The sequence below is a fragment of the Stegostoma tigrinum genome, chromosome 5, assembly GCF_030684315.1.
Source record: "Stegostoma tigrinum isolate sSteTig4 chromosome 5, sSteTig4.hap1, whole genome shotgun sequence".
In the NCBI taxonomy this organism is placed as follows: domain Eukaryota; kingdom Metazoa; phylum Chordata; class Chondrichthyes; order Orectolobiformes; family Stegostomatidae; genus Stegostoma; species Stegostoma tigrinum.
In genome coordinates this window covers 110,815,478-110,834,377 of record NC_081358.1, presented here as the reverse complement: position 1 = coordinate 110,834,377, position 18,900 = coordinate 110,815,478, and the positions used below count along the sequence as shown (strand labels likewise).

The 18,900-nt window shown below is 39.9% G+C and overlaps 1 protein-coding gene across 15 annotated transcripts in view; it reads right to left on the bottom strand.

Annotated features, from left to right (window-relative positions):
* LOC125451436 (protein tyrosine phosphatase type IVA 3-like) overlaps positions 1–18,900 on the bottom strand; it is a 140,146-nt gene that overhangs the window by 4,493 nt on the left and 116,753 nt on the right. For all 15 annotated transcript variants that reach the window (XM_048528507.2, XM_048528500.2, XM_048528506.2 and 12 more), the window contains 2 exons: positions 10,833–10,925; positions 3,026–3,156 (listed from right to left, as the gene is read on the bottom strand). In XM_048528507.2, the coding sequence (XP_048384464.1) occupies positions 3,026–3,156; positions 10,833–10,925 (224 nt within the window). The remainder of the gene's footprint in view (positions 1–3,025; positions 3,157–10,832; positions 10,926–18,900) is intronic.

Genomic DNA, 18,900 nt, shown 5'->3' with positions numbered 1-18,900 from the left:
TCAAAATTTACCCCATCCTGCACCAGTCTCTTGCAAAATAAATACAATTTCATGCCACACTTCCACTTCTCCTACAAAAGTGTGTACCCACAATTCCGTCTTTTAAAAGATGAAAACCATCCATTTATTCTACCTATTCAGTAAATCTCTGGAAGCATAAATTACTTCCAGCGTCTTAATCACCTTGTGATCATTCTACATTGCTGATTTCTATTCCCAACCCTAACCCAAATCATGGAAACACATAAACATGAGAATTAGGTGGTGTAGGTCACTCAGCCCCTTGAACCTGCTCTGCCATTCAACAAGATTTATGGTTGATCTAATTACAGTATATACCCATCTACTGATGATGAGCAAAATGGTGAAAAACTAAGAAACTATGTTCCGTTACCAAAAGAATATTCAAAGGTTCTACAATACACTACTTGTTGAGAAGGAATTCCAAAGACTTAGGACAATGGTAAGGGAAACCATTCCCTCACCTTGTGTCTGAATTGTACAATCTCTCCTCTCGTTGCTAAACCTATTCCCAGTTCTAGATTCATCCAAAGTAGGAAATATCTTCTCCAAAGCCATATTCTCAAGATTCCTCAGGATTGCTGCGTTTCAATCAAGCCATCTCTTGTTCTTCTAATCTCTGGTGGATACAAGCCTAGACAGCCCAACTAATACACCTAGATCCCCTTTTACATCTTAGAGCTTTGTAACCTCTCACCATGAAGATAATCTGCTTTTTTAAAAAAAATTCTTCCTGCCAAAGTGGAAAATTTCCACATTATCCCATATTGTAGTCCATTTGGTAGATCTTTGCCCACTTAATTTATCTATATCCTTTTTTAGTCTCTACATCCAATTCTCAATTTACTTTCCTACCTATTTTCGGTAGTCAATAAATTCAGCAAACAGATCTCTGGTACCTTTATCCATGTCATTTATATTAATTGCAAAATCTGATGCCTGGCATGGATTTCTGTGGCACAACACTCTTTACACCTTTTCAACCGGAAAATAACCCATTTATACCGGTTTACTTAGTTAGCCAATCTTCTACCTATGGCAGTGTTCAACCCTATTTTCTGCAATAACCCTTCATGTGCAACTTAACAACCGCCTTTTGGAAATCAAAATACAGGGTATTCATTTTCCCCTTTTAATCACAGCATGCATCATTTCCTTAAAGAATTTCAACAAATTTGTTACATGATTTCCCTTCTATTAAATTAAGTTGGCTTTGCTCGATAACCTTGAGTTTTTTCCTCAAGTGCCTTGCTACAGTTTAGTAACAGATTTTAAATATCTCCCTTATGACGGGTATAAAGCAAACTAACCTACAGTTTCCTTCTTTCTGTCTCCCTCTATTTTACACTCTAATGGAACCTTAAGGGAGGTTTGAAAAATCTCACAACCCACTTTAAGACACTAGAATGAAGTACATTAAGAGACAGGATCTTGTCAGCCTGTAGCTCCAACAATTTAGTGCCGCTTCATTGGTAACTGAGTTTCACCCTCCCTCCTATTTCCTGATTTTTAAAAAATTCTTGAATTCAAAATGAATGAAAGCAAAATGAATTTGAAAAAAATCTTGAATTAAAAAAGCTTGCCTAACCACCACCAATTGTTCTAAAACCCATTTAGTACAGTAATGTCCTTTTGGTAATGAAGTTGATCATTCTTACCTGATCTGGTCCAAATGCAACTTCATTGTGTCTGCAATGTGGTTGACTGTAAACTACCCTCTGGATAAGTACGGATGGATAATAACTGCTGGCTTAGCTACGCCATATCCCATGAATGTTTTCTTATTAAAATTACAGCTATTTCTAGGAAGTTACTCATATTTGCAAGTGTAGACTGATATAAAATCTGTTCAATTCATCTGCCACATTATGTTCCATTAATTCCCTACACTCACTTCCTGTCGGACCATCCATTATTAATTTAGGGGAAAAGTTAACAATCAGCTATTATATTTTCAACCAGCTTTCTCTCATTTTCTATACTTTCCCTCTTTATTAATCTTTTAGCAATCTTCCAGCCTTCAATCTTTTAGTTTTTGATGTTGTCACATTCTGCCCAATCTTCTGACATGCCGTCTTTGAAATTATATGCTTTTAAGTTTTATATTCTATTTAACATTTTTAGTTAACCACGGATGGTGGCTCCGCCCTTCAAAATATTCCTTTCCTCCTGGAATGTATCCAATTTGTACATTTTGAAATTTCAAGAATCTGTCACTGTACCTCTGTTGACATATTTCTTAACTGACTTTGACATTTCACTTTAGTGGGCTCTGCTTTCATATCCCCTTAAATACGCTTATTTTTGAAATATTAGCCTTACATGTTACAACAAATTTTCACTTTATTCCTTCATTTCCCATCCCTAATTGCCCTCAAAAAGGTGGTGGTGATCAGCCAGTTATTTCAACTTCTGTAATATAAGTTGAAATATGTGCGTGATGCAAGTACACCCAGGTGTTCTGGGGAAGGCATGTCCAGAATTTCAACAGTGACAATGAAAAATATAGTCATATATTTCCAAGTCAGGATGATGAATGGCTTGAGGGGAAATTACAACCGGTGGTTCTCCTCTGTGCCTGCTGCCTTTGTTCTTTGAGACAGCAGAGCTTTTTAAGGTGCGGCTGACGAAGCCTTGGTTTTTTTTCCCCCCCTCTACGGTGCTACAGCCACATTGTTTTCTCTATCTAATTTGACAGAATATATCACAAAACACATTTTAGAATTGTCTCTTTAAAATTCCTCTACTTGCTATTTGCTAAGCCTTGCTTCTTTGACCACATAAATTCACAACCCTCTATCTTATTCCTGCACCTTGCCAGAGTTCTCTTTAAGCCACCTTTGCTAACTTAGTGAGTTTAAAGACATTATACAAGATTTTCTAAATGCTGTTTTGTTGACAAAGAAACAGCCCCTTTTATTGCCTAATTGAAAAGCAACTTCCCTTAAAAAAATACATAAATAATGTTATCAATAAAGACATTTGCCGACTTTTGCATACTTACCGCCCAAGACCAGCAACACAATGGACTGCGATACAGCTACCAGGCTGTTCACTGAACTTAGTTTTAAGCAAATTAAGCCAGTCATCCACAACTTTGTTTGGAGGTGGATCACCATCGTCATACGGCCAATCCTTAAAAGGTTGAAGGATACAAGCAAAACATATGATTTTATGCTGCAATGAAAATGACTTTGCTATTAACATGTCCAGATATACAATATAAGCTGCTTATAAGAATGATATACATTAAGATATATTTAATATCTAATGAATCATGACTTCCATAAAGGCATTTGAAAATAATCTAGACTAGTATCCCAAAACTGAACTCGAAAGAACAAATGTCTTTAATTAGTTCCATAACATTTTTCCCATCTATTCCATCAGCTCATCTTTCCCACCCAACCCCACTCCCATTCTACATCATAAAAGCCCCTTAAAAGCTCCCTTCAATTCCAAAGAAAAGCAATGTTGGACTTGCAAAATTAACCTTGTTTCTCTCTCCACAGATGCTGCCTGGCTATTGATTTTCTCCAGCAACTGCAGTACCTTGTATTTACATTTGGTACTACATCCTGGAGACCAGTTACTAGTGGTGTACCGCAAGGGTCGGTGTTGGGTCCACTGCTGTTTGTCATTTTTATAAATGACCTGGATGAGGGCGTAGAAGGATGGGTTAGTAAATTTGCAGACGACACTAAGGTCGGTGGAGTTGTGGATAGTGACGAAGGATGCTGTAGGATGCAGAGAGACATCGATAAGCTGCAGAGCTGGGCTGAGAGGTGGCAAATGGAGTTTAATGCAGACAAGTGTGAGGTGATGCACTTTGGTAGGAGTATCCTTGAAAGTTGCCACCAAGGTTGACAGGGCTGTTAAGAAGGCATACAGTGTTTTAGCTTTTATTAATAGAGGGATCGAGTTCCGGAATCAAGAGGTTATGGTGAAGTTGTACAAAACTGTGGTGCGGCCACACTTGGAGTATTGTGTACAGTTCTGGTCACCGCATTATAAGGAGGATGTGGAAGCTTTGGAAAGGGTGCAGAGGAGATTTACTAGGGTGTTGCCTGGTATGGAGGGAAGGTCTTACAAGGAAACGCTGAGGGACTTGAGGCTGTTTTCATTAGAGAGAAGGTTGAGAGGTGACTTGATTGAAACATATAAAATAATCAGAGGGTTAGATAGGGTGGATAGGGAGAGCCTTTTTCCTGAGATGGTGACGGCGAGCACGAGGGGGCATAGCTTTAAATTGAGGGGTGAAAGATATAGGACAGATGCCAGAGGTAGTTTCTTTACCCAGAGTAGTAAGGGAATGGAACGCTTTGCCTGCAACGGTAGTAGATTCACCAAGTTTAGGTACATTTAAGTCGTCATTGGATAAGTATATGGACGTACATGGAATAGTGTAGGTTAGCTGGGCTCGAGATCAGTATGACAGGTCGGCACAACTTCGAGGGCCGAAGGGCCTGTACTGTGCTGTAATGTTCTATGTACATAGGGTCTGTCAAAAAAGGATGCCGTTAAGATATAATCTAGGCGCATAAATGAGGTTGATGAGCTGCAAAGCTCACCAGTCATAGCAATACAGAAAACCTGGTTTAAAGAGGAATACAAATGGACTCTCCAACCACCCCTCGTCCTGCCCATCCCACCCCCCACAATACTCGATTAATAGCCTACAATTTGATTTTAGGCTATGAAGTGAAATTTGAAACCACACCCTTTTAACTCAGTGGCAAAGGTGCTACTTACCAAGTTATGGTTGAGACCTGACACTGTCAATTCAAATGTCATGAGCTGGGTTGGCGAGGGTGTTTTGCAGATAATGGGCAGGTTAAGGCTCATATAGATTGGTTGGGTAGGAACCTGCAGAAGTGGAGGATCTAGGCCCGAAACGTCAGCTTTCCTGCTCCTGAGATGCTGCTTGGCCTGCTGTGTTCATCCAGCTCCACACTTTGTTATCTTGGATTCTCCAGTATCTGCAGTTCCCATTATCTCTGAAGTGCAAAACCTCTAGGGTTTTCAGGAAGGGAATCTTTGGATGTTTGGTGTCTTGTCAGCATACTGTATTGAGGCTGGAAGCCAATTTCTTTGTTTTCTAACAAATCAGGAGGATAGCTGAATCCCATGCTAGAAAATAAGCCTGACTTTCTGTGGCAAGGACCTGCTGCCGCCTCAGGAAGCTAACGTTCTCTTCCAATACTTACTACCCTGCCAATGCCCATGCGATTGTCTAACAGTTAGCCAACTCAGTTTGCAGCAACCCAGACTGAGATGGTGCAGTCTGAAGCTATTTCTAGGCCTACAACTTCAAGGATGTCTTACTTGGTTATCTGCAGTCTCCTTGATGGAACGTCCACTATTCATGCTGTGGTCACTAAGGAATCACTGGGTAGGTGAAAGTAGATAAACTTAGATATATGGAAGGCAGGCAAATGGAAGGGAAATGAACAAAGCTGATTACATTATTTTTGTGCTCATCATGTCATATGTTTATTGAGATAGTTATCTGAAGTTTACAGAAAGTGACCTGAAATGTTAACTGTTTTCAAACAGATACTGTCAGATGTGGCGAGAGTTTCTAACATTTTTATTTTAATTTCAGATTTCCTGTATTAACAGTATTTTACTTATATATAATTGATATTTCCTGTTAAAGAACAATCGTTGCCGACTCTCATTCAGTGTCGTAACTCTGCACATACTATTTATTAGTCACAGAAGGCATGCCACACTAAATGACCTGACAACCACTAAATAGCTGCAGGGAGAGGTGCTGTGTAGAGGGCTCATCCTCTCATATATCCCAGCATAGGGAATACCCTGCCCTACCCCTCGGTAATAACGAGCCCCCGGACCAAATAGCCCATGGTCTAAATTGAAACCACACCTTCCTTCACAAATTAAGGAGATGCAAGTTATTTTTCATATTTTCTCTACTAATCTGTTATGCAATTTTCAAGTAAACATGATGCATCCATTAGTCATAAACCACAGGTGCTAACAGCACATTCAGCTTTTTCTTATTCAAAGACTAATATGATTTCAGCAAACTTGTATCACTTGGACGAAGTATATTAGTGTAAAAGTCCTGTTGTTCTAACACGGGTAGAGCTATTTTACATGTATATACAAGTCATACTTCTATTCACATAAAGTGATGCCTTGCTTATAGAACATAACATTTGAACAATTAACAGACCGAAAATGGGAGGAGTGCTTTTTTAAAAAAAAAGATCAAAGGCTCAACTAACAATACAGGCTGATTCATTAAACTTCAAAATAAACAACAATTCCAGTTCAACTGCAGGAAGGAAATTTGTCTTCAAACCACAATTTGATGAAATGTACAGTCTATTGCACAGGTCAGAAAAGTTGCAATACTGACAACACCATTACTGAACTTCCTGCATGTGATAACTTGCAACTTAGTAAATAGCAGCAGACTGATGTATTAACATATAAATTAACCTCATCGAGCATGAGAGATTTTACATGCAGACTCAATGGGAATTTATATTTTTACAGTACAAATATTTCATTAAAAGTAAGGAATCATATTTTTGATGAGTTATTTAAGCTGCGTTGAAAAGTAAAACTGTAAAACTACTCATAGCTGAAAACCATTTGCAGCTAACAAAATAGCTGAGGAAGATTTGTAGCTGACACAGCAGATTGCACAGTTTCCTGTTTTAAGTCGCCTTCATCGAGGGAGTAGATTCAAGGTAACTAGATAAAGGTAATACACAAAGCATTCTTTGAAATGTATACAATGGGCTTGGTTACACAGAAGTACATGCAGCTGCTTGCACAGAGAGTCTGATAAGAAATATCTTTGACAGATGTTGAGAGAAGCCTCTTTTCAGGCTGGTCCAAACTCTGGTCATATGAGTTAAAGCGCAGGAGTTAAAACTGTAATGTGTTTGAATAAGATGTCTGACAACTGACCGGGCAGTCACAACATTAACCTGATTGCCTACATATCTAATCAATTACTAACACGATTGGTTTGTAAAGGCAGGCTAAAAGCAATGTATAAAAAGTGTATATGTTTCCCTTTGTTCAGTGAAGCTGCTTCTAGATCCCCACCCCCAAGCTTTTCTTCCCAGTAGTGCAAAATAACAATGAAGTGCAACTGAGTGTCAAATGATTCATTTAGTCATTCTGTCCCAACAATCTGGCACTGTGAGCAGCACATGAGAAATGTGGGCCAATGGATAAAAGGGACCAGATTACGTGAGTATCATATAGTCAAAGTAACCTGCAACCCTGGCTTCTTCCGTATTGCTTTTTGGTGTCACGTCCGAATCTTAAAAGAAAGGGTCCACTGAGTGTCAAAGGACAGTAGGTGCTGGAGTAATAAGTTCTGCAATCCCAGGATGATCACGGCTGCCTTAATATAAAGGCTAGGCAAGGAATCTCTTGGGTGGTTAAATAAACTGGCAAACACTCCAAAACATGTCTTGAGGATGGGGTGGGTCAACTGCATAGTTGCACTTGAACGAAACAGCGTTTTCCAGGTCATAGTCACCAGAGACACGCCTTGAATGCAAGGCAGGGTCCTCTTGATGGTTAAAGTTAATTGGTAAGATAATCCAAGTCATGTCTTCAGGAAAGGTCGGGGTCCTCAGTTGTCACCTATACGTTAAGATTTAACCGAAATGGGTTAACTAGTGTGACCAGACAAATTTTCCCTCATAGGAGGGCATCCACTTTCCTGCAACAATACATTCAGTCCCCAAGTCATTAATATTGATTATAAAGATCTGAGGTCCCAGCACCAAACCTATGCCATGCCATGCCAAGTTGACAACTCAATTTTGCCACCTCAAAAGTGACCATTTATCTCTGACAAAAATAGATTGCTGGAAAAGTTCAGCAGGTCTGGCACCATCTATGGAGAGAAATCAGAGCTAACATTTTGGGTTGAGTGACCCTTCCTCAGAACATTTAACTCTATTGCTTCCTGTTAGCTAGCTTTTCAACTTGCACACATCAGGACAAATGCAACCATGCTAAATGGCAAATGATCACAATTTACTTGGGAACAGATTGGTCATTGGTTTGTAAATTGCTCAAGGTGTGGCCATTGTAAAAGTAATGGGGAGCTAAAGGCTCTCCATGCTCCTGGGTAACTTCAACACCATGCAAGATGTGAACATATTCCTTTTGTTTGCACAGAACAGTTATTATTTCTTGCAAGATCAAGGCCATCTTGATCAGAACATTGTAACTTTACACATCGTTTGGTGAACAAATAGCCAAAAGACTACCATATGGCCTTAAAAAGTGCCTGGTCTACCTCCAAGTATTCTCGAAAGGCAAAGTATTTCAGAAATTTTCATGAGAATTCAAGGAAGCGATTTTGTGCAGCATCAAGGCACAGATGATTTGAGTGTTACTTTCCACAAACCAGATGCTATGGTCAGTCCAAAAACACAATTGAAAAAGGTCATGTTTGAACTTCAGCACCCGTGTACTGCCAAATACACAGGCTAATGTGTCCCAATGATTGTCTCATCAAATCAAACATGTTCCTTTGGCTGGTCTTAATAGGCAGAGTACAGATTGTACTCAACCACTAAACCCAAGTAAACTGTCTACTGTTAGATGTGATTTTAAGAACAGCCAACAGATGTTGCACAATCTGGATTGCAATTATATCTACATTGATAACTAATTTAAGGTGATCAAATCAAATTCAAGCTTGGCTCATTTAAGCCTGCTGGAAGTGATATAAATTCATGTGTGAATGCATTCTCTGCAAAGAATACATTTAAGCCATGCACCTTTTTCTGACTTAACTGGAGGGCCGGGAAAGCTAGTACCTCTAATAACAACACCTCATCTAATTAGAGTTGACATACCAACTACACAGTGTCCCTTTTTTCTCCTATAGTATAAATTGTTGTGATGGTTTGAAATTTAGCATTCTAACATTTGTCAGAATGAATACAAGATGAAAAATTTCAGCAGCATGTTTCTCTTCACAGAGATACCGTACATGGCTTTTATTTTCATGAAGTACAAATTTTATTTTAATGGAATGAGCCAAAGAAGTCAACTGACAATTTTTCATTTGTTAAAAAGTTCTCAAAATGACAGATTGAGGAATGCAAATTTTAACCTGGTTGGGTTCCAGACATTTGGGCATTGCAATATTAAAAAATTAAATTCCAGATACAAAGGTGGCTACTTAGAAGAGATTAGTTGTTGAGTTCAATTAAGAACTGAGTTGAAACTTCTTGGAAGCATCAACATAAAATAGGATTATTTAAGTTAAAGTAACAATGCAATGAAAACTGGTTTAAATACATAAAGTGAATAGAAACAGTCTTTTCCCTAGGGTGGAAGGGTTCAAAACTAGGGGGCGTATTTTTATGGTGAGAGAAGAAAGTTATAAAAAAAAGGACAGAGGGTGATTCATCTGTGGAACAAACCACCAGAGGGTGGATGCAGTTACAACATTTCAAAAGATATTTGGATAAGTACATGAAGAGGAAAGGTTTGATAAGATATAGGCCAAACTCAGGCAAGTGGCATTAATTTAGTTTGGGAATGTGCTTGGCGTGGACTAGTTGGACCGGAAGGTCTGTTTCCATAATGTGGGACTCTATTGGCCATTTTTAATAAGAGTGGAAATATGCTTATTCACTTTCAATGGATTTTAAGTGAGTGCAAAATCAGATCTTGGCAGAGGATGATACAGAATGGCAGATTTCCCTAGACAAATCCAATTCAATATTTACTAGGACTCCAAAAACACACCTCAACAGCAGGTAGTTCTATGGCGCAGTAAGAATGATCAATTATAACTTAATCATCACACTTGAGATTGAAGTGATTGCAAACATTTTTGTAAAAATTACAACTTATCTACTATCTTGAAAAAAAAAGTGTGTTGGATAAAATTAAGTCAAATTAATAAATGCGAGAATGAAACACACAGGAAGGCATCGGTGGTGTGATAGGGGCATAATGGCATCAAAAGCTGATTGTTTGGAAGGCTTCTGAATAAAGGTAGAGAGCTAAACAGATTAGCTCAGTTGCCTAGACAGCTGGTTTGTAATGTAATGTTGCAATATTCAACTGCCACAGTTTGAAGTTAAGAAGGACTTTGCACCTCAACCTCTCCTTTTACCTAAGGCATGGTGACCCTTAGATTAAATGGCCAGAAGTCATATCTCTGAAGAGAGTGCAGCCTTATGGTCCTCTGGGATTGTGGTGGATACACATACCGGGTAGGCCATTTAATATTGAGGTGAGGGTACTGAACTTATGGAATTCTTGGGAAGCAGTGGGGCACAGGTCACTAAATATGTTGGAGGGATAGATACATTTTTAGATATTAAAGCCATCATAGGGTGTGGGGAGAAAGTGTAATATAGCATCATAGTAAAGAGTTAGCCACAATCATATTACATGGTGCAGCAAACTTGAAGAGCTGAAGGGCCTAGTCTCATTCCTAGTTTCTATGTCCAAAAGGACAAAAGCAAGCTTCATCATTTAAAAACCAGAAGAACTGCAGATGCTGTAAATCATGAATAAAAACAGGAGCTTCTGGAAAAGCTTGGCAATTGTGGCAGCATCTGTGAAGAGAAAATCAGAGTTAATGTTTTGGGCCCAGTGACCCTTCCTCAGAATAACCCTCCTGAGATTGCAAGTTTGCAATGCTTAGTTTATTCACAATTCATTAACAACGGGTTTTCACTATTTTGCTCAGTTCAGTATTTAGATTTTTCCATTTTATCTGGAAAAGTTCATAGAATTGCTTTAACCAAGTGGAAGTTAAAGTGAAGCTTCATACTTACGATTACATCAATACCTTCATTCTCCAGTGGAGTCTTGTCATACGTGGCGTCACATACTCTCACAAGAGTGGTCACACCATATTTTTGTAGCTCCTAAAAGGAGTGATGAACACAATGAAACATACTATTTCAAACAAGACAGGAAAAAGACAAATGGCTGAAGGGATCACAGATACTCGTTTTTATTTTGTTTTTCCAATTTTAGAAAAGACTGCAGACTTAACTCAAGTTCAGATCTTTTGGATGCTCAGTTTTAAAAAATAATCTCAAATATAGCTGGAGTTGGCCCTTATTTCAGAAACAGGAACAAGTAAAATTTGACTGCAGTTTTTTTACATTTCGTCTATATTCAAACTTTCTTGCTGGTTAGACAATAGCTTGAAAAGCAAATGTTTAGTTTTAATCGAAAAAAGATTTAGTTAATTTTCAACATCAGTCTGCCTGATATTCTTTTAAAAATTCTTTCACAAAATTTGTGCATTTGGGGTTTGGCTAGTCTGGCATTTGTTGTCCATTCCCAATGAGAAGCAAATTTTAACATTACCATAGCACAGAAAATATAGTCATTTAGTCCATTGTGTCAACATCAATTCAGTGATAGAATCTCACATCCTTGCCCCCACAACTTTGTAATATTTTCCTTTTCTAGAATACATCCAATTTATTTCTGAGAATTACTTTTAAATTTGTTTCCATGTTTCTATAGGTAATATAGTCCCAATCATCACACGTATTATAAATGGAAACGGATTCTTATTTACTTCAATTCTTTCATGACTTCATTAAATCTCCCTTTAGCCTTATCTGCTCCAAGATAATTTCTTCCCAGGTTCTCTAACCTCTGTGTGACTGATGTTTTTAATCTGTGGTACCATTCTGGTGAAATGCCTTGGTACTGTGTCTAAAATCTTGATGTCCTTTCTATAGTGTAATATCTAGAATTGATATACAATATTTCAGCTGATGCTTAACCAGTAATTTATATAAGTTCAGCACAATATCCTTAACTTTGTACTGCACTTTTCTTTATAAAGATCAGAATTGGAACCAGTTATCTCCTGTGATATGTGCATGCAGACCTGCCCTGTAACGGTCCCCAAAACACTGTTTGCGATTTGTCACTCACAGCACAAATATGAATGATTAGTTAAATCAATGTTGTTGAGTGACACATGAACAGAAGGCCTTGTTCTAAGGTTCCTGCATCACCACAAAAGACAAACACTGAGCAGCGATGTGGGATAGAAAATCTTGGAGACTCCAAATGTTGGTCCAACGTGGCCTTCCTTTTAGAAATGCTTTTTGAAAAAAATTATCCTCTCAGCCTCCGGATTTCTTTTATAAAATACTATAGCAATGTTTCTCGTACCTTTCTAGTAAATTATGCAAAACCAACAGGCTTCACAGAATCTTACAATTATTATGGCACAGAAGGAAGTCATTTCCTGCACCAGCTGAATTATCTCATGCCAATTTCCTGCCTTTGCCCCGTATCACTGCACACCATTACTATCTGAAAAAATTCCAATAATCTCTTGAATGCCTCAATCAAACCCACCTTTACCATGTTTCCAGGTTGTGCACTACATATCCCAACAAATTGCTGTGTGAAGCAATTCTTTTCCAAGTATCACTTTTGCTTCGTTTGCACATCACTTTAAATTCCTCTCATTATTGTTTCTTTGACAAATGCAAACAGCTTCATCCAATCTACTCTGTCCAGCTCACTCATGACTTTGAAAATCTCAACTGTAACTCCTCTCAGCCTTCTTTTTCATCAGAAAGAAATCCCAAATTCTTTAATCTATCTTCATAGCTAATGCTTCTCGTACTTGAAACATTCTAGTCAATTGTCTCTGTTCTCTTGCATTCTCATTTTTCTTAAGACACCCATAACTGTACAGAATAGTTCAGCTGAGGTCTAATAAATGCCTTGTACAACATCACCCCCTTGTAGTTTATATCCTTATTCATAAAGCTGATAACAATGCACGCTTTGTTTACTGTCCCCTATCCTGTCATCAATGATCTGTGCACCAGGTTCCTCTGCAGCTCAGCTCCTTTAGAACAGTGCCCTTATTTTAGCCCCCTCTCTCCCTATTTATTCCAGTTCCCTCTCCCCATCCCCCTCTCTGAAGGGGGGTCTAGGCCCGAAACGTCAGCTTTTGTGCTCCTGAGATGCTGCTTGGCCTGCTGTGTTCATCCAGCTCCACACTTTGGTTGAAAGAACACTGAAAGGCAATATAAAATAAGGGTAACAAAGTACATCACCTCATTCTTCTCTGCACTGAACCCTATCTGCTCGCTCCGCAAACTTGTAATATTCTTTTGGATAACATCTTCTCCCTTCTTGATTTTCTTCTAAGATCTCAGTGGGTCTTTTTCCTGATGTTCAATGTTAATATTCCAACTGTATTTTAACAGTGAATAATTTGCACAATTTTTCATTCTGTAACGCTTTGAAAACTGAAATTATTACTTCCTTCAGGTAACGCGCTGGGCTCTGTAATGTGAGGAGGGAGATTTGAAAATGTTTTTTAAAAAAAATCTAAAGATTTGTGGGTATCTGGAACACACTTCCATCAAATAAATGGGGGTGCAGGGCAAAAATCTTAAAATTTAGTCTGATAATCATGAACAATATGGCAACTTTTTTTTAAACCAAATAAAAAGAAAGTAGCTTTCTAAAGCAATCTGCAATAGCTGTCCGACTTTGCAAGTTAAACCATTCAATTGAATGAAACGTGACTGATGAGAATAAACAGCTCAGTTGTCAGCTTCAAGAGGTGGCAACCGCTTAGAGACATTCAAGAACTATGTAGATGAACATTACAAATGCCATACCAAATAAGGTTACAGGATAAGTGCTGAAAACTGGGATTAGAATTGACTGACTTGGAAGAAATAGCATGCGCATGGTGAACTGAAGGGCCTTGTTTCGTGCTTTAAAAACTCTGACTCTATATTTTATTTTAATTAGCCTTCAATTCTCACTATTTTTAGGATTGACATTATAGAAAAACATCAATTATCACTTAATTAAGCATTTCACCAGCCTGTTAAACTGCACCATTCCATTCAGCTTGACTATTTCCTCAGGTTTGAAACCACTTCACAGTATTCTTACTGATTACAGCTACAGTCATAGTCATACAACACGGAAAAGATCCTTTGGTTCAATTAGTCCACGCCGACCATGTTCTCAAACTAAACTAGCCACACTTGCATGCATTTGGTCCATGCTCTTCCACACCTTTCCTAATCATGTACTTATCCAAATGTTTTTTTAAATGTTTAAACTGTACCTACATCCATCACCTCCTCTGACAGTATATTCCACAGACGAATCACCCTCTGTGTGAAAAAGTTGCCTGTGTCCCGTGTAAAACTTTCTATTCTCACTTTAAAACTACGCCCCCTAGTTTTGAACTCCCCATCTTAGGGCAGAGACCCTTGTTATTCACCTTATCTACGCCCCTCATGATTTTATAAACCGCAACAAACTCACCCCTCCACCTCCTATGCTCCAATGGAAAAAATAAAAGGACCCAGCTTATCCAACCCATTTCTATCATTCAAACCCTTCATTCCTGGCAATAACCTAGTAAGTCTTTTCTTGACCTTCTCTAATTTAATAACATCCTTCCTATAACAGGGTGACTAGAACCACACACAGTACTCTGGAAGAGGCCTCATCAACGTCCTGTACAACCTTAACATGATGTCCCAACTCCTATACTCAAACATCTGAGCATTTGTTTTTAATAGAAGAGAATCCCTACAGTGTGGACCAACATGTGTCTGATTAGTATCAAAGTACAGAAAACTGTCAAAGCTGTAAAAGTAGAAAAACATTTTCAATTGTTTACAGTTCATGTTGCAGCACCATCCGTGTTTTTCAATCCCATATGAAATTGCACTCATGTTTCTTAAGTAGCAAACTGAACTGAAGCAGGGCCAAGATAAAACACTCCAAGCAGTCTCATGTTGGATGTTGTTTGAGCCTTGGCTTTGGTCTTCAATCAATACATTAAAAAAAAAGTAAATGTGGTCACATTTTAGATAAGGCCTTTTATTAGAATTACTGTGAATATTTTGGGATCCATAACCAAAACTCAATCATTTTATTATAACTTTGGTAGGTTATATCATGTTTCTGACGGTTAGCTTGGAGGGCTCATGGAACTCTGAACTACAGGGCTGTCTATCTGTAAAAGGTCCATAAATGGAACAGTTGGCTGTTTATAAAATGTTTCATACAGTTTAGAAATGTACGTAATTACTGTCAGTTGAAAAATACCTCCATTATTGTTACCTGCCTCAGTTCTACACCTTTAAACTGAGTATCACCCCCAACCACTGGAACATAATCTGGCATTTTCTCTATTTCTCAAGAAAACAGTCATGGAGAATTGAGAGATTCTTATTACACAAAAAAAACCCTTATAAGCATTGCCATTTTCAAATGGCAATAAATGAGAAAATGGGCTTTTCTCTCACTATCTTATGGCTAGACTTGCTCAAAATTTTGCTTTCATCAATGGAGATGGCTTCAATTTATCCTCTGCAGTTCGAGGTCCCTGCTAAGTGCACCCTGATGTAATAAGACTGAAATTGCAGTCCTGGTTAAAGGACGCTAAGAAATAGAATTATTCACTGAATCAGCACAGCTCTCTGCATTATAAAGAAAATGCTTGAAATTGGAGCAGATGGTGTCAAAAGTAAGACCTGATGAAATGAATTTGTGGGCAGACCATGATATCTCGCCTGATGAATTTTGAGTGGAACATTTAAGCAAGCAAGATCTGGAATCTGAATTCACATCTTCCAAGAAAGGTTTAAAATTTTCCTTTAGGTTTATTGGGCTACAAAATTCATATTCATTACTTTATTCCATGGGAACCCTTTGCCCCACCTCAGTATTATGGTGCTTTTTACTCATTACTCATTCAGAATCAGAAAAACGATCATACCTCAAGTCATTTTTCCATAAGATTTCTAAGCGACTGCACAGAAACCAGCCTTTGCTTGCATAATTCATTGCAAGATATTTTGTGTAGGGTCATGTATGTCTGCAGCACAGAAAACGGCCCTTTGGCCCATGGTGTCCATGCCGGTCAAAAACAACCACGTATCTATTCTAAGAGATAATGGGAACTGAAGATGCTGGAGAATCCAAGATAATAAAATGTGAGGCTGGATGAACACAGCAGGCCAAGCAGCATCTCAGGAGCACAAAAGCTGACGTTTCGGGCCTAGACCCTTCATCAGAGAGGGGGATGGGGTGAGGGTTCTGGAATAAATAGGGAGAGAGGGGGAGGCGGACCAAAGATGGAGAGAAAAGAAGATAGGTGGAGAAGAGAGCATAGGTGGGGAGGTAGGGAGAGGATAGGTCAGTCCAGGAAAGACGGACAAGTCAAGGAGGTGGATTTGAGGTTAGTAGGTAGATGGGGGTGCGGCTTGGGGTGGGAGGAAGGGATGGGTGAGAGGAAGAACAGGTTAGGGAGGCAGACACAGGTTGGACTGGTTTTGGGATGCAGTGGGTGGAGGGGACGAGCTGGGCTGGTTTAGGGATGCGGCGGGGGAAGGGGAGATTTTGAAACTGAAGTCCACATTGATACCATTAGGCTGCAGGGTTCCCAGGCAGAATATGAGTTGCTGTTCCTGCAACCTTCGGGTGGCATCATTGTGGCACTGCAGGAGGCCCATGATGGACATGTCATCTAAAGAACGGGAGGGGGAGTGGAAATGGTTTGCAACTGGGAGGTGCAGTTGTTTGTTGCAAACTGAGCGGAGGTGTTCGCCCAAAGAGGATCCCCCTCGTTCTCACACACCACCCCACCAACCTCCGGATACAACGCATCATCCTCCGACACTTCCGCCATCAACCATCCGACCCCACCACCCAAGACATTTTTCCAGCCCCACCCCTGTCTGCTTTCTGGAGAGACCACTCTCTCCGTGACTCCCTTGTTCGCTCCACACTGCCCTCCAACCCCACCACACCCAGCACCTTCCCTTGCAACCGCAGGAAATGCTACACTTGCCCCCACACCTCCTCCCTCACCCCTATCCCAGGCCCCAAGATGACATTCCACATTAAGGAGAGGTTCACCTGCACATCTGCCAATGTGGTATACTGCATCCACTGTACCCGGTGTGGCTTCCTCTACATTGGGGAAACCAAGCGGAGGCTTGGGGACCGCTTTGCAGAACACCTCCGCTCAGTTCGCAACAAACAACTGCACCTCCCAGTCGCAAACCATTTCCACTCCCCCTCCCATTCTTTAGATGACATGTCCATCATGGGCCTCCTGCAGTGCCACAATGATGCCACCCGAAGGTTGCAGGAACAGCAACTCATATTCCGCCTGGGAACCCTGCAGCCTAATGGTATCAATGTGGACTTCACCAGTTTCAAAATCTCCCCTTCCCCCACCGCATCCCTAAACCAGCCCAGTTCGTCCCCTCCCCCCACTGCACCACACAACCAGCCCAGCTCTTCCCCTCCACCCACTGCATCCAAAAACCAGTCCAACCTGTCTCTGCCTCCCTCACCTGTTCTTCCTCTCACCTATCCGTTCCTCCCACCCCAAGCCGCACCGCCATCTACCTACTAACCTCATCCCACCTCCTTGACTTGTCCGTCTTCCCTGGATTGACCTATCCCCTCCCTACCTCCCCACCTACACTATCTCCACCTATCTTCTTTTCTCTCCATCTTTGGTCCGCCTCCCCCTCTCTCCCTATTTATTTCAGAACCCTCACCCCATCCCCCTCTCTGAGGAAGGGTCTAGGCCCGAAACGTCAGCTTTTGTGCTCCTGAGATGCTGCTTGGCCTGCTGTGTTCATCCTGCCTCACATTTTATTATCACGTATCTATTCTCATCCCATTTTCCAGCACATGACCTGATATACCTTGGCATTGCAAATGCACATCTAAATATTTCTTAAATGTTATGAGGGTATCAGAATGAGGTTTCATCGAGGTCCAGATTCTAACAACCTTCTGGGTGAATAAGTTTTCCTAACATTTCCTCTAAACCTTCTGCCTTCTCTAAACCTTAAACCTATAGCACAGTCACTGATCCCTCCATTAAGGGGAAAGGTTTCTTCCCATTTACCCTATCTATGCCCCTCAGTTATATACATCTTGATCATGTACCCTCTCAATCTCAAAACAAAACAAGCCACAGTCTGTCAAATCTCTCTTCATCTGTCTAGCCTGGGGACAATCCTGGTAAAACTCCTCTGTATCCCCTCCAATACCATCACATCCCTCTCATAATATGGATTCCAGAAATGCACAAATACTCAAGATGTGGCCATATTTATCCAGACTGAAGTCCATTTGCCACTGATCAGCCCATCTGACTAGCCCATCTATACCCTCTTGTATCCTCACTATTTATCACAACACTCATTTTCACATCATCCATGAACTTGCTGATCAACCTCCTAAGTTAGTCTAAGTCATTCATATAAACTACAAAAGAGTAAGGGCCCGAACACATGCATATTTTGAACTCATGAAGATTGAGGATGAAGGAAAGTGTAAGATGTTTCAAATCACATTAAGACTTGAGTAATGCAAATTCCTCTATTTTTAAGTATGAGTGTTTCTGAATAAATAAATTTCCTGAAACAGAAATGTATCATTATTGTATCTTATCTGTACAGACTAGACATGAAGAACTGAGGAAACAAGAGCAACAGGATCCTGGAGCCTGTTCTACTATTCAATAAGGTGAGTGCAGATCTGACCCTTGCCTCAGCTCCACTTTTCTGTCTGTTCCCCACTTTCATTGACTCCCCAATTCTTGAAAATCTGTCCAATGTGGCAATATTTCATGGCTCTGCCACTACAGCTGTATGGAATACAGAATTTCAAAGGTTCACAACTGAGATGACATTGTTCCTAATTTCCATTTTAAATATCAGATTCTTTATTCTGCAACTATGTCACCAGCTTAAGAATCCTTCCCATTCTGCTGAACTCCACAAGCATTGGCATGACCTGCCCAAACTTTTCCCTAAGGGAAGTAACTGCTATCTTGGGTATCAAACT